The sequence below is a fragment of the Schistocerca americana genome, chromosome 2 (assembly GCF_021461395.2).
Source record: "Schistocerca americana isolate TAMUIC-IGC-003095 chromosome 2, iqSchAmer2.1, whole genome shotgun sequence".
NCBI lineage: Eukaryota > Metazoa > Arthropoda > Insecta > Orthoptera > Acrididae > Schistocerca > Schistocerca americana.
Window position 1 is genome coordinate 180,289,457 of NC_060120.1, and position 14,749 is coordinate 180,304,205.

At 37.1% G+C, this 14,749-nt stretch overlaps 1 protein-coding gene across 1 annotated transcript in view; it reads right to left on the minus strand.

The window, feature by feature from the left end:
- Positions 1 to 2,663: 2,663 nt before the first annotated feature.
- The window catches only part of LOC124595383 (proteasome subunit alpha type-7-1), a 40,699-nt gene continuing 28,613 nt past the window's right edge, over positions 2,664 to 14,749 (minus strand). The window contains exons 4-6 of the mRNA XM_047134100.1: positions 14,590 to 14,723; positions 7,635 to 7,817; positions 2,664 to 2,844 (exon numbers count right to left, since the gene is read on the minus strand). Coding sequence (XP_046990056.1) covers positions 2,755 to 2,844; positions 7,635 to 7,817; positions 14,590 to 14,723 — 407 coding nt within the window. The 3' untranslated portion in view covers positions 2,664 to 2,754. The remainder of the gene's footprint in view (positions 2,845 to 7,634; positions 7,818 to 14,589; positions 14,724 to 14,749) is intronic.

A 14,749-nucleotide genomic window follows, 5' to 3' on the forward strand; every position in this document is an offset into this window, starting at 1 on the left:
TTGTCGTCCACGATCCCTATAGAGTGAGCTAGCATCACTATGCGATCTCATGTGGCCGAATTTCATACATTTGAAGCACTGCATGGGGGGGGGGGGGGGGCAAGGTGGTTGGACGTACAATTTCACATCATAAGGCACAGGCATACCATCACCTTTACCTTTTCAGACAGCCAATGACCCTTAAAGGCCACAATGAAGGCTCTGGTAGCAACCCCACGGTCCTTTGGTTCCTTATGGACGCAACAGACAAAGAGTACACACTGTCACTTCAAGCTGGTGCACAGCTCATCAGTCTGCAAGAGGATGTCACGATGGAAAATGCCTTGAACCATGTTTAGACCTTTATGGGAAGTGATAAATCACCAGAATGTTATCCAGCTTGTCACAAGTAAGCAACGCCTGTGACAGGACAGGGGATACAGTTTTAGTCAAAATTGACCCACTCTTCATTTTGGAGATGGCTTGCCCACTATAGTCTCTACAAAGAATAAGAATCCCCACCTGTCCTTGTATAAACCAGGTATTGGAAGCAGTATGTATATCTGCTTCTCTCTCAGCCCTATGTTCATCCTGCGATGCAGCCAGAGAAGGAAACATTTTAGGGTCATAACTCTAAGTTGAACAAGTTCTTTCCTTCTGAAGAGACTGATAGCACCATGTGACCCCCAGCAAGAGAAAGGTTCATCTGCTTCACATGCAAGTCACCCACCATAGTGCCACCCAGCCTCAACAACAGCTACTGGGACAGTAATCCATTGCTCGGAGCTCCCATGCCCCAGTGACTATGGGCACATACTCCTTGCCCATGGGAAGGTTTCATCTCAGGCACCAATAGTGCAATCACTGTGTGGTCAGTGGCTACTATTGTGCAGGTACTTGATGAAACCCCCCCCCCCCCCCCCAAAAAAAAAGTGGGGTGGCTACCATATTGGGTGTAATACCTTATTGGAAAGCAAGGATGCCAAGATGGTAAGATGGAAAGGCATAAAGGTGGAACAGACATCACATTGGGTGACCTTCCCTACACAATCCACACTTCTGACAAATTTGGAAAAGTGGTGACAGGTCAAACCTAACAATGGAGACCATGTACTTATTAATGAAAAGCTGTAGAGAGTGCTGGAAGTGAAATGGAAAACTAGGGTCTTAAATCGTGCACCAGGTCCAAGCAGGGTGTATGCCACAAACACCATTCAATGAAAAGGGAGAGGGTCAGTGGATGTACCGGCTTGCAGCACAGAAAGGGAATTAGTGCTGAAAAAGCTGGGGAGCCATGGTAGCCAAGCATGTACGCACAAAAGAGTTGTGAGCCCCATGGGGGTTGTTGCAAGATGACATTGCCATTGGCGAGAACATCAAGCATCAAGAAACGTAAGTAGTCTGTAAAAATGTTCCCCAGATGAATGTTCCATGGTCTTCCACTGTCTTCGTAGGCCTGCATCCATGGCATGGTGCATGTTTTGAGTAGCTGTTTCCAGTGATGACAGCATATCCCAACAGGAACAGGAAACATCCTTCATTCAATCAAACATTTCCACCAACACAGTCCTATTTTGATGATCACATCCCACTGCGATCACAACTGACAATGCTCTCGGGTCAGTATGGGAACACTTAGGGGTTGTCTGCAGCAGATTAATATGTTCAACAATGTGTGATTAACAGTGTGTCAAAACACATTAACTCTGTTATCAAATCTGCCACAGATCACTGGCTATCCAGCTTTACAGAGCAGGCAAGCTGGCGAAATCCACATTTAGTGATGAGGCATGAGCTTCCAGCACTTTGTCACCGACTCTTGGTTTCAGCTTCAACCAATTTCCATAGCTGCACACGAATAGCTGACTAGCTTCGCTGTTTCCTTGGTGCTTGTTCCCATGTGCTGAGCTATAACGATCTACCCTTTGTCAACATCACTTACATCAGTGGTTTTCCCTATGTGTGTCCCGTATTGTTGGGAGAATAATTCTTGATTCATCTCTGCTCTGTTTATACACTTTACTAATCACATCATATACCTGCAGCGCCACCAGACTACATTCAGTCTTGCTGTGGGCAGTAGTCGTACAGTTTTGGCTCACTAATGTGAAAAATAATATAAAAGATCACTTTAAAATCAATGGTTAAAATATTTCACTAAACACTGGAGAAAGAAAAATTATAACTGTTGGAAGAATAAATCACTATTTGGAAATATGGATATACAAGGTAGCCTAATCCATATGGCTAAGCCTGAACCTCCCTCCTTTTCAACTTTATTCTTTCTACATTTTGTCACAAAACCAATTTCCGTCCCTGTCTCAACAATTAAAATTCATATTGTTTTGTGGTTAAAAAGCATTACACCAAAGCAAGGCATCCAGATGCTTGAGAGAAAAATTAAAAAATGTGGAAGAAGAAGATTCTTTTCACTTAATTTACATTAGCTGAAAACCATGTAGATACAATTCTGGATTTTCTTTAAATGTCTTCTTATCCTGGACGTCACTGCACGTGCGCATTTATCTTTCAGTTGCTGTGTAATGCATGATGTTCCCACAAGATAGCACAGTGTTACTGTATCTCATAACTGAAGTGAAATGTAGGATTGTGAAAATGTGAAATAATGGAACACAAGAAAAATTCAGTCATTTCTATGACTGGAAAAAATTAAAAATCTCCAAAACATTAAGCAAGTTTTTTTTATTTTCACACAAAAATGAAATTCAAGACACAAATGAGAGAAAGATGGTTTTCCCTTTCAACAAATAAAGCTCACTTCTTTTGCTTCTTTTTCTCAGCTTCTTCTTCCTTTTCTTTTTCAATTTCCACCACATATTCTTCTATTTTGTCAGCATCTAACATCTGAAATTAAAGATTGATACTGTGTTACTTTGAGACTAAATTTGTTTAATATAACAAAGCAGTCTAGATCCATTGAGATCCTCAAGTGAAGTATACAGACAAACAAAAGTACTGATCTTTGTGTCCACTGCATTTTTACCTCATCAAAGTAAAATCAAAACTTTTTGTTCATCAAGATATGAAAATGATTTTTCAAAGCTTAAGTTAAATAATTTTTTTTCAACGCTATTTCTACTATGCAGTGTAGGCTTCTTGATAAACAAAGCTCCTTACGCTTAGAACTCTGAGAAAAATGCTTTATTTCTACTGATAACGCCCAACTCATTACCCCACTGAAACAACAATATTGAAACTGCTATCTGTTTAAAACATTCTTGGTATACCTGCCACATTACATTTGGGTAAAATCTTGAGTTTTTGACAAAATTCTCCATTGTCTTTGCCAGGAGCACCTGACTGTCAGGGCAATTATTTACAGCACAGCTTCTTAATGATTGGAGTATGTCATCATTACATCATGCTGCCAGAGACTGTGACAATGTACGCATTGGTGGTGCCAGCACTGTTGTAGCAACATAAACTATTCAGGAAATTTCTGTCTTCCTTGTCTCGTGAGCTCACTTCCTTGTGATACTAAGGCTATAGCATACTAATATAACAGTCCTGGTCGAAGTTGTTCTTAAACACTAATTTCTACTCAGAAGCAAGGGACATGGTTTTAATTTCAACAAACAGTATTTTGAATTTGAGAGACAACACCCAGTTAAGCAACTGTTGATTTCTTCCCAAGTTCTTAATTATTTGAAGATAGTACTTTCATATATCAAAACTGATGAGAATGTATTGTGTTGACCAGGATAACAAAAAGTAATTTACATTAAAAAAGGAAAGATTACAGGATAGCACATTAATGGAATTTAAAGAAGTACACCTGAAGAACATGTGAATTATTCAGAATTATGCAGACTGTTCCTCAACATTGGTGTGAAGCAGGACAGCTAACAGCATACATACTAATCGCACAAACACTACCACATTATTTGCTAACAGCCATTACACACGAGCAGTACAAAGAAATTTCATATCTATAATTGCAAACTATTTATCTGTTATCAAGCCATCGTACAACAGCCTCATGAATCAATAGTGAGAAAGTTATGCCCTAGTTGTCAGATGTGTGATATTTATCACAACATGTACCATGACTATGTTGTCCTATTATCAAGTGCTACAAGACAAGGACATAAATCAATACACTGCAACACTAAACATACTGACAACTATGTAAATATCTACATTGTCCAGCAGTGTAACATATATCAATATTTCTGTCCCATTAGGTACTGTCAAAAGTAAAACGCCAGCAGTAAAATTCATTGTCAAACATAAAACTCTTCCTTGAACATCTCATGTTGGTGCATAATACTCTCATAAGGCTCAGTTGTAAACTGAAGGCAGCTGCCTTAACCTACCAAAGATAGATTTTTCTCCAGACTACATATTTGTTAAGAAAAATGACTTGTCCTATATCATGTGTACTCTGTACAATATGTGATCCACAGGATAAATAAATAAATACAAATACAAATAGTACTATCTCGTAAACCATCTACCACAGCCCAAATTGATGCTACTGTCTACAGTAAAAACTTTGAATATTGTGTCAAGTCCTAGCAAATACTAAAAACCAATACTGTACTTATATTGCAATGTGTGCATCCATACAAAATGACCAACAGGACACACTGAAATCTAACACCACTCAGTAGAATAAAATGGTGGCTGCTTTCCGAGGAGGACATCGCTGAAGTGGACTAAGAAATGCTCTTTTGACACTTCTGTCTTCTTATTTAGCACACTGACACATTCATCTCTTAAAATGCGAAAAATCTTAACTCCGTCTAAATCTGACAGCAACCACCCTTTTTGTTCAAAGTACAATATACTCATGTTGTCTGTGATGCTACTCAATGAATGCTGCTCATTCTTCAGTTGCATGGTCATTGCTGATGATCCATTCTCTTTATAATTATTCTCTTTAAAGTTTGTTCACATTTTCCCCACATACTTCATTTCACAACCCTGATGCTTTAATTCATAAATTCCTACTTTCTCCATCAAATTCTCCCTTGTGCCAATCTTACCTTTCAGTCTCTGTTCAAGTTTCTTGTCCATCCTGAATATAATTTTAACCTCTTTGTTTTAAATAACCTCACTGATAATTCCACAACTGACATGACATATTTCTGTGGAATTTTCTTGCTTTGTTGGTTTCTGTGTCCTAAGGCTGCCTCAATCCTAAATATTAAACCAACATCGAAACCATTTTCTGCCACTATTTGCCTGCTTTTATTTTGGTAGGGCATAGAACTGACAAAACAAGAAAAATCCACAAAAGTACAGAGTCATGCCATATTGGGAGATTATCCGTCATGAATTGGCAAGGCTGTTTAACAACAAAGAGGTTAAAACTGCATTCCGGATAGACAATTCATTGGAGCTAAGGCTGAAGCACAAGATTGGCACAGCAGAGAACTGGGAGGGGGTGGGGGTGGGGGTAGGGGGAATGGTAGTTTATGAAAGAAAGTGTAAAGATTGTGTGTGCTTGGGGGAAAAAAATGGGAAGAAATTTTACAATAACGTTTAAAGAGAATAATGATAAGGAAAATGGCTCATCAACAGTGGTTAAGCAACTGAAGAATAAGCAGCATTTGTTGGGTAGCAGCACCGAGGAAGTTGAATTTTTTTGCATTTTAAGAGAAGACTGTGTCCATGTATTAAATGAGGAGACAGATATGCCAAAAGGGCATTTCTCGGTCCACTTCAGCAATGTCCTCCTTGAAAAGCAACAACCAACTTATTCTACACTGAAGAGCCAAAGAAATTGGTATGCCTGCCTAATGTTGTGTAAGGGCCCCCACGAGCACACTGAAGTGCTACAACATGACATTCCATGGAGTCAACTAATGTCTGAAGTAGTGCTGGGGGGAACTGACACCACGAATCCTGCAGGGCTGCTCATAAATCCATAAGAGTACAAGGGGGTGGAGATCTCTTCTGAATAGCATGTTGCAAGGCACCCCAGATATGCTCAAAATGTTAATGTCTGGGGAGTTAGGTGGCCAGTGGAAGTGTAAACTCAGAAGAGTGTTCCTGGAGCCAAGCTGTAGCAATTCTGGATGTGTGGGGTGTCACATTGTCCTGCTGAAATTGCCCAAGTCCATCAGAATGTACAATGGACATGAATAGCTGCAGGTGATCAGGCAGGATGCTTATGTATGTGTCACCTGTTACGAGTCATATCTACACATATCGAGGCCACATATCACTCCAACAGCACGCACCCCACTCCATGATAGAGCTTCCACCAGCTTGAAAGTTCCCTGCTGACACGCAGCATCCATGGATTCATGAGGTTGTCTCCACACCCATACATATCCATCTGTCAGTACAATTTGGAATGAGACTCATCAGACCAGGCAACATGTTTCCAGTCATCAACAGTCCAACGTTTTTGTTGACGGGCCCAGGCGAGGCATAAATCTTTGTGTTGTGCAGTCATCAACTGTACCCAAGTGGACCTTCAGCTCCAAAAGCCCATATCGATGATGTTTTGTTGAATGTTTCACATGCTGACACTTGTTGATGGCCCAGAATTGAAAGCTGCAGCAATTTGCAAAAGAATTGCAGTTCTATCATGTTGAACAATTCTCTTCAGTCATTGTTGGTCCCTTTCTTGCAGGATCTTTTTCCGGCTGTAGCAATGTCAGAGATTTTACATTTTGCCAGATTCCTGACATTCACAGTACACTCATGAAATGATCACACAGGAAAATACCAACTTGATTGCTACCTCACAGATGATGTGTCCCATCGCACACATACTAACTATAAAACCATGTTCAAACTCACTTAAATCTTGACAATCTGCCACTGTAGCAGCAATAACCAGTCTAACAACTGTGCCAGACACTTTCTGTCTTATATAGGCATTGCTGACCAAAGCGCCATATTCTGCCTGTTTACATATCTCTGTATTTGAATAAGCATGCCAATACCAGTTTCTTTGGCACTTCAGAGCAGTTAGAAGTGTTAAATTTTAATGTGTCCTGTTGGTCATTCTATGTGGATGCACACATTGTAGCACAAGTGCAGCATTGGTTTTTATTATTTGCTAGGCCCCAACACACAGTTCAAAAAAGATTTTATGGTAGCCAGTGGAATCAATGTGGGCTACGATACATTCTTTATGAGCTAGTACTATCTTTAATAGGTTGAGATGGCTGCCTGTACTTCACAACTGAGCCGATATTTGCACGAATATCAAATGTTCACAGAAGAGTTTTATGTTTGACAATATACACTTGCTGCTGACTTTTTAATGTCAACAGCACCTAATGGGAGAGTAAGTTATGTTTCATTGCTGGATAGCATAGACATTTATGTGGTTGTCAGTAGGCATAGCATTGCAATGTACTGATTTGTTTCTTTGTTTTATAGCACTTGATAAAGAGCTACCATAATCACAAAACATGTTGTGGTAAATGTATCAGACAACTGAAAAATGGTGCACAAAATACCAAGAACTAATGGTAACTATTTACCTACATGATTATTTACTAATTACATACTGACATACAAAATGTTGTAAGTGTAATATACACACTATCAACAAATCTATACATGTAAATTACAGAATAAACTTAACACAACCACATACATGTGCACTTTATAAGGCTGTTTACTAATAACCTGTAGCATAAAATATTAATGACTGGAAAGGTACACACCTGCATAGGCTTTCCTTGATGCATCACAGCAATCTCCAGATTTTTTCTTCCTGACTGCACAACTTCCAACAGTGCCCTAATTGCTAACTTGACAGTGCCTCTTTCTGTGGACACAACCTCTGGAGTATAATATTTCTCCAAAAATTCTCTAACTGTCTTAGCACTACGACCTGTGGCGTTGGCCTGAAAACAAAGAACATCACGTATCAGAATTTATCAAATACTGTACAGTGAGCCCATCCTCCCCCACAAATGCATGACCACACGTGTAAAAGATCCCTATGTTCTAATATGGCTATTATATTGAAATATCGGCAGTTTTTAGAATACTGAACCTTTATGTCATTTAGTGTTTAATGCCTTCTTGACAGCTTGGCCACAGAGATAGAGTTAGAAACTGCTAAAGATATATAAATAATTACTTTTCCACTGTGATACTTACACACTAAATCTCTTATCTGCAACCACATGTTATTCACAAAAAATTCAATATTTCAGTCTTAGCAGCAATGTATCTTATCACTGATTTTCTCTATTAATTTTGTACAAGTTGACCCTTTTCAATTGGTATATACAAGGTAAATGTGTTGTTCATTTTGAGTAAGCTCTTAGTCTTGTGTAATGTTGTTTGAAAACAATACCTCGGCTTGAGATTAGAGATTAGATTAGATTAATACTTGTTCCATAGATCATGAATACAACACTTCATAATGATGTGGAACGTGTCAGGTTAATAAAATATGTCTGTACAAGATATTACATTACACAAAATATTGCATGACACTAATGTTTAAGTTGGGGTTTTTTCCCTCCCTTAATTTATATCTAAAAATTCAGCCAATGAGTAGAAGGAGTTGTCATCTAGAAATTCTTTCAATTTATTTTTAAATGTTGGTTGGCTTCTTTCAAGCTTTTGATGCTGTTTGGTAGGTGACCAAAGACTTTTGTGGCAGCATAATTTACCCCTTTCTGTGCCAAAGTCAAGATTTAACCCTGCATAGTGAAGATCATCCTTTCTCCTGGTGTTATAGCTATGCACACTGCTATTACTTTTGAACAGGGTTGGATTATTAACAACAAATTTCATAAGCGAATATATATACTGTGAGGTTACTGTGAGGATCCCTAGATCCTTAAATAGATGTCTGCAGGATGACCGTGGGTTGGCTCCAGCAATTATTCTGATTAAACGTTTTTGAGCAATAAATACTTTTCTACTCAATGATGAATTACCACAGAATATGATGCCATACGAAAGCAGTGAATGAAAGTAGGCATAGTAAGCTAATTTATTGAGATTCTTATCACCAAAATTTGCAATAACCCTAATAGCATACATAGCTGAACTCAGACGTTTCAGTAGACCATCAATGTGTTGCTTCCAGTTTAACCTCTCATCAATGGACACACCTAAAAATTTTGAAAATTCTACCTTAGCTACAGCTTCTGTTCACAGTCTATATTTATTACTGGAGTTGTGCCATTTACTGTACGGAACTGTATATACTGTGTTTTATCAAAATTTAGAGAGAGTCCGTTTGCTGAGAACCACTTAATAATTTTGTGAAAAACATCATTTACAATTACATCACTTAGTTCTTGGTTTCTGGATGTTATTACTATACTTGTATCATCAGCAAAAAGAACTAACTTTGCATCTTCAAAGTCTATATTTATTACTGGAGTTGTGCCATTTACTGTACGGAACTGTATATACTGTGTTTTGATCAAAATTTAGAGAGAGTCCGTTTGCTGAGAACCACTTAATAATTTTGTGAAAAACATCATTTACAATTACATCACTTAGTTCTTGGTTTCTGGATGTTATTACTATACTTGTATCATCAGCAAAAAGAACTAACTTTGCATCTTCAAAGTCTATATTTATTACTGGAGTTGTGCCATTTACTGTACGGAACTGTATATACTGTGTTTTGATCAAAATTTAGAGAGAGTCCGTTTGCTGAGAACCACTTAATAATTTTGTGAAAAACATCATTTACAATTACATCACTTAGTTCTTGGTTTCTGGATGTTATTACTATACTTGTATCATCAGCAAAAAGAACTAACTTTGCATCTTCAAAGTCTATATTTATTACTGGAGTTGTGCCATTTACTGTACGGAACTGTATATACTGTGTTTTGATCAAAATTTAGAGAGAGTCCGTTTGCTGAGAACCACTTAATAATTTTGTGAAAAACATCATTTACAATTACATCACTTAGTTCTTGGTCTCTGGATGTTATTACTATACTTGTATCATCAGCAAAAAGAACTAACTTTGCATCTTCAAAGTCTATATTTATTACTGGAGTTGTGCCATTTACTGTACGGAACTGTATATACTGTGTTTTGATCAAAATTTAGAGAGAGTCCGTTTGCTGAGAACCACTTAATAATTTTGTGAAAAACATCATTTACAATTACATCACTTAGTTCTTGGTTTCTGGATGTTATTACTATACTTGTATCATCAGCAAAAAGAACTAACTTTGCATCTTCATCAATGTGGAATGGTAAGTCATTAATGTATATCAAGAACAGTAAAGGACCTAAGACCGAACCCTGTGGGACCCTGTACTTGATAGCCCCCAAGTTTGAGGAATCAGCTGTTTTTAGATTAGATTAGATTAGTTTTTCGTTCCACAGATCCGTGCTGAGGAGATCCTTGTGGATGTGGAACATGTATTATATATATATATATATATATATATATAAAAAGAAAGATGATGAAACTTACCAAACAAAAGCGCTGGCAGGTCGATAGACACACAAACAAACACAAACATACACACAAAATTCTAGCTTTCGCAACCAATGGTTGCCTCGTCAGGAAAGAGGGAAGTCTTTCCTTCTCCTTCCCTCTTTCCTGACGAGGCAACCATTGGTTGCGAAAGCTAGAATTTTGTGTGTATGTTTGTGTTTGTTTGTGTGTCTATCGACCTGCCAGCGCTTTTGTTTGGTAAGTTTCATCATCTTTCTTTTTAGATATATTTTTCCCACGTGGAATGTTTCCCTCTATTATATATATATATATATATATATATATATATATATATATATATATATATATAGCTGAAATAACAATACTAGTAGTATGAATAAATACAATACATCATTTGTTTCTATTAAAAAATTCGTCAATGGAGTAGAAGGAGTTGGCCACTAGTAAGTCTTTCAGGCTCCTTTGAAACTGATCTTTATTTGTAACTAAATTTTTTGTGTTTACTGGCAAATTATTGAAGATGTGTGTTCCTGAGTAATGGACCCCTTTTTGAACTAAAGTAAGTGCTTGTAAGTCATTGTGCAGATCATTTTTGTTCCTGGTATTTTATGTATGAACTGAGCTGTTTGTTGGAAAAAGAGATATATTATTTAGGACAAATTTCATTAATGAGTAAATATACTGAGAGGCAGTAGTTAGTATACCCAGTTCTTTGAAGAGGTTTCTACAGGACGTCCATGAATTTACTCCACAAATAATACGTATTACACGCTTTTGGACTCTGAAAACTTTTGTTTGACTTGAAGAGTTACCTCAAAATATTATACGATATGACATTATGGAATGAAAATAGGCAAAGTATGCAAGCTTTTTCATTTTTATATCGCCTATGTCTGCTAACACTCGAATTGCAAATATAGATTTGTTAAGGCGTTTCTGCAGTTCTGTGGTGTGCTCTTCCCAACTGAATTTATTATCAAGTTGTAATCCCAGGAATTTAAGACTGTCAACCTCTTCTATCTGCTCTTCTTCGTATTTTATGCATATGCTGGGTGGAAACCTCTAACAGCTTCTGAATTGCATATAGTGAGACTTTTCGAAGTTTAATGTCAGAGAGTTGGCTTTAAACCATTTATTAATATCCATGAAAATATCATTAGCAGATCTTTCTAGAACTACACTTGACATACTATTTATTGCAATACTTGTGTCATCTGCAAACAAAACGAACTCTACTTCTGGCAGTGTAACTGATGAGAGATCATAAATGTACACCAGAAAAAGCAATGGCCCTAAGATGGATCCTTGTGGGACACCACATGTAAATTCTTCCCATTCTGATGATGACTTAATTCACTAGTCCCTTGCACTGACACCCTTTGTTTCCTGTTAGTGGGGTACGACTTGAACCATTTTGCAGCACTGCCCGTGACACCATAGAATTCTAATTTACTTAAAAGGATGTTGTGGTTCACACAATCAAATGCCTTTGACAAATCACAGAAAATACCTGCTGCTTGTAATTTGTTATTTAATGAATTAAGTACATTTTCACTGTAGGTGTAAATAGCCTTCTCGATATCAGAACCCTTCAGAAATCCAAACTGTGTTCTTGATAATATGTTATTTGTGGTCAGATGGTTGAGCAGCTGCCTGTACATTACTTTTTCTAAAATTTTTGAGAACGCTGGCAAAAGTGAAATCGGTCTGTAGTTTAATGATATCTCTTTATCCCCTTTCTTGAATAGAGGCATAATATCCGCATATTTCAGCCAGTCAGGAAATGTCCCAGTTATAATTGACTGGTTACACAAGTAACTTAGAATTGTACTAAACTCACAAGAACATGCCTTAATTAACTTTGTTGATATTTCATTGTACCCACTAGAATGCTTTGTTTTTAAAGATTTTATTATGGAAGTTATTTCTTTTGGTGAAGTGAGTGATATATTCATGTACTTGAAGCTATTTCTGAAGGCTAGTTTCAGATATTCAAGGGCATTATTTACTGATCCTGAAAGTCCCATTCTATCAGTAACGGATATAAAGTACTTGTTAAATAGATTTCCCACACTATGCCCATCAGTTACTAATGTGTCATCTACCCTTAGTGCTATTTGCTCCTGTTCCTTTCTGGTTCTACCAGTCTGCTCTTTCACTATACCCCATATTGTTTTTATTTTGTTCCCTGACATTGCTATCTTCTTCTCGTAGTGCATTTGTTTAGACGTCTGAATTACTTTTTTTAATGTTTTGCAGTATTCCTTGTGTTTAGCTAAATCATCAGCATTGGAGCTATTCTTGGTCGACAGATACATTTTCCTTTTTGTCTTACAGGAAATCTTTATTCCTTGTGTAATCCATAGTTTTATTATAGACTTCTGTTTAATTTGAGTAACTTTTAGAGGAAAACAGTTTTCAAACATGGTACTGACATTGTTCATGAATTTGTTATATTTTTCATTCATGTCATGAGCACTATAAACATCTTTCCAGTTCATATCTTTGAGCAGTTTTCTGAAACACTCAATTTTTGGTTGATTGACTACTCTTCTGTACTCAGATTTAGCAGTCTTGATAATCTGCTTAGAATTTACATCTAAAACAAGGAGCTGCATGTCATGATCTGATAGTCCATTTATAACAGGTTTTATGATATGATTTTGTTCCTTTGATTTGTCTATAAAAATGTTATCAATGGCTGTCCTTGAGGATTTGGTGATCCTAGTTGGAAAGTTTAAAGTGTGAGTTAGATTGAAAGACAACATTACTAACTGCAGTGAATGTTTACTTGAAGATTGCATTAAAAAATCTGTATTAAAGTCACCAGCAATCAAAATTTCTTTGTTTCTTCCTGTTAAATAACCCAAAAGAGCTTCTAGATGATCTAAGAATAGATTATAATTTCCTGCAGGTGCTCGGTAAATAGTTATTATTATATAGGATCTGTCATGGAACTCTACTTCTGTTGCACATGCTTCTAGATGCTGCTCTAAACAGAATTTATTAAAGTCAATGTTCTTGAATTTACGGCAGTTTTTGATAAATGTGGCAACTCCTCCCCCATCCATGTCTACTCTGCAGAAGTAGGAAGCTAGCTTAAATCCTGAAATGTCTAACATATCTATGTCAATGGTCACTTGATGTTCAGAGAGGCAGATTATGTCAATTTGGTTAGATGAATTCATTTCATCGATACAAATGAGTAGTTCATCAACTTTATTTCTAAGTCCCGGAATGTTCTAGTGTAATAAAGATAACTGATACTGCATACTAATGGGATTGTAACTGCTTTGGTGAAGATGAACTGGCAGTTTCTGATTACTTTCTGTTAAACACTGTTTAAATGGAGGCTGTATGATAAAATCTGACTCCTGTTCATCTGTTTTCTCAAACTGAGTGTGTCTGCCAATTTAACATTACATGAACCACTTATTTCAACTTTCTGCATTCTTCCAGTTAAGTATGAATTAAATCATTTGTGAACTGCCTCCCTCAAACCGTAATGATTTAGCTTATCTAAAAATATTCCATGATTTACACAATCAAAGGCCTTTGAGAGATCACAAAAAATACCAATGGGTGATGTCTGGTTATTCAGAGCATTTAATATTTGATATTTTTTACCCCACTTCAAGCTCATCAAAGACAGTGCATGGAAAGTAGCACGTGGGTTATTCTAATTCTAAGGTCTTGTTCTTAACCCATGATGTATGCAGTGGGAAACAGTTTGTTCCTTCCTTGTCTTGACACGTCCACAGAACATGTAAGAATAAGTGTTCCTGTATTGTCAGAAGAAATGGGTAGTGCTCAAGCAAGACTGAAATCTCTTACAAGACCATACCTCATGTTCCGTATGAGGAGTGGAACTCACTGAACAGCAGCACCACACCCTCTCAATACAAAGCATTCCACCTGAACATGTTGCAACAATGATGAGATCAACAAATCATACAATATTATGCTCAAATTTAATGACGTAGAACCTGCCAGAGAAAAATGCCACAGTCTAAAACAGATTGGCACCTCTGAGCAATATGTAATTATGAGTCTGCAAGGACAACTGAATTGATTAATCACTTTAATGCTTGTGTTTCTGTGTAGCTGAGTAAGATAACTTCGCATTTTAAATGTGTTTACCTAGTTTACATCGTAATTTAAGTTTGATTTATTTAGACATTACTGAGGAAAATTTGCGAAATAGATAACATAGTTCTGCACATTACCTTCCATTCATAGTAAATGCCCGATGGTTCTGTTTGGTACAAATGCGGCGATCCATCATAGTCAAAACCAGCAAGAAGACATGATATTCCAAATGGTCGTCGTCCATTGCTCTGCGTGTATTTTTGCTTCAAACCTACAAATATAGTTTTGTGTGATCAT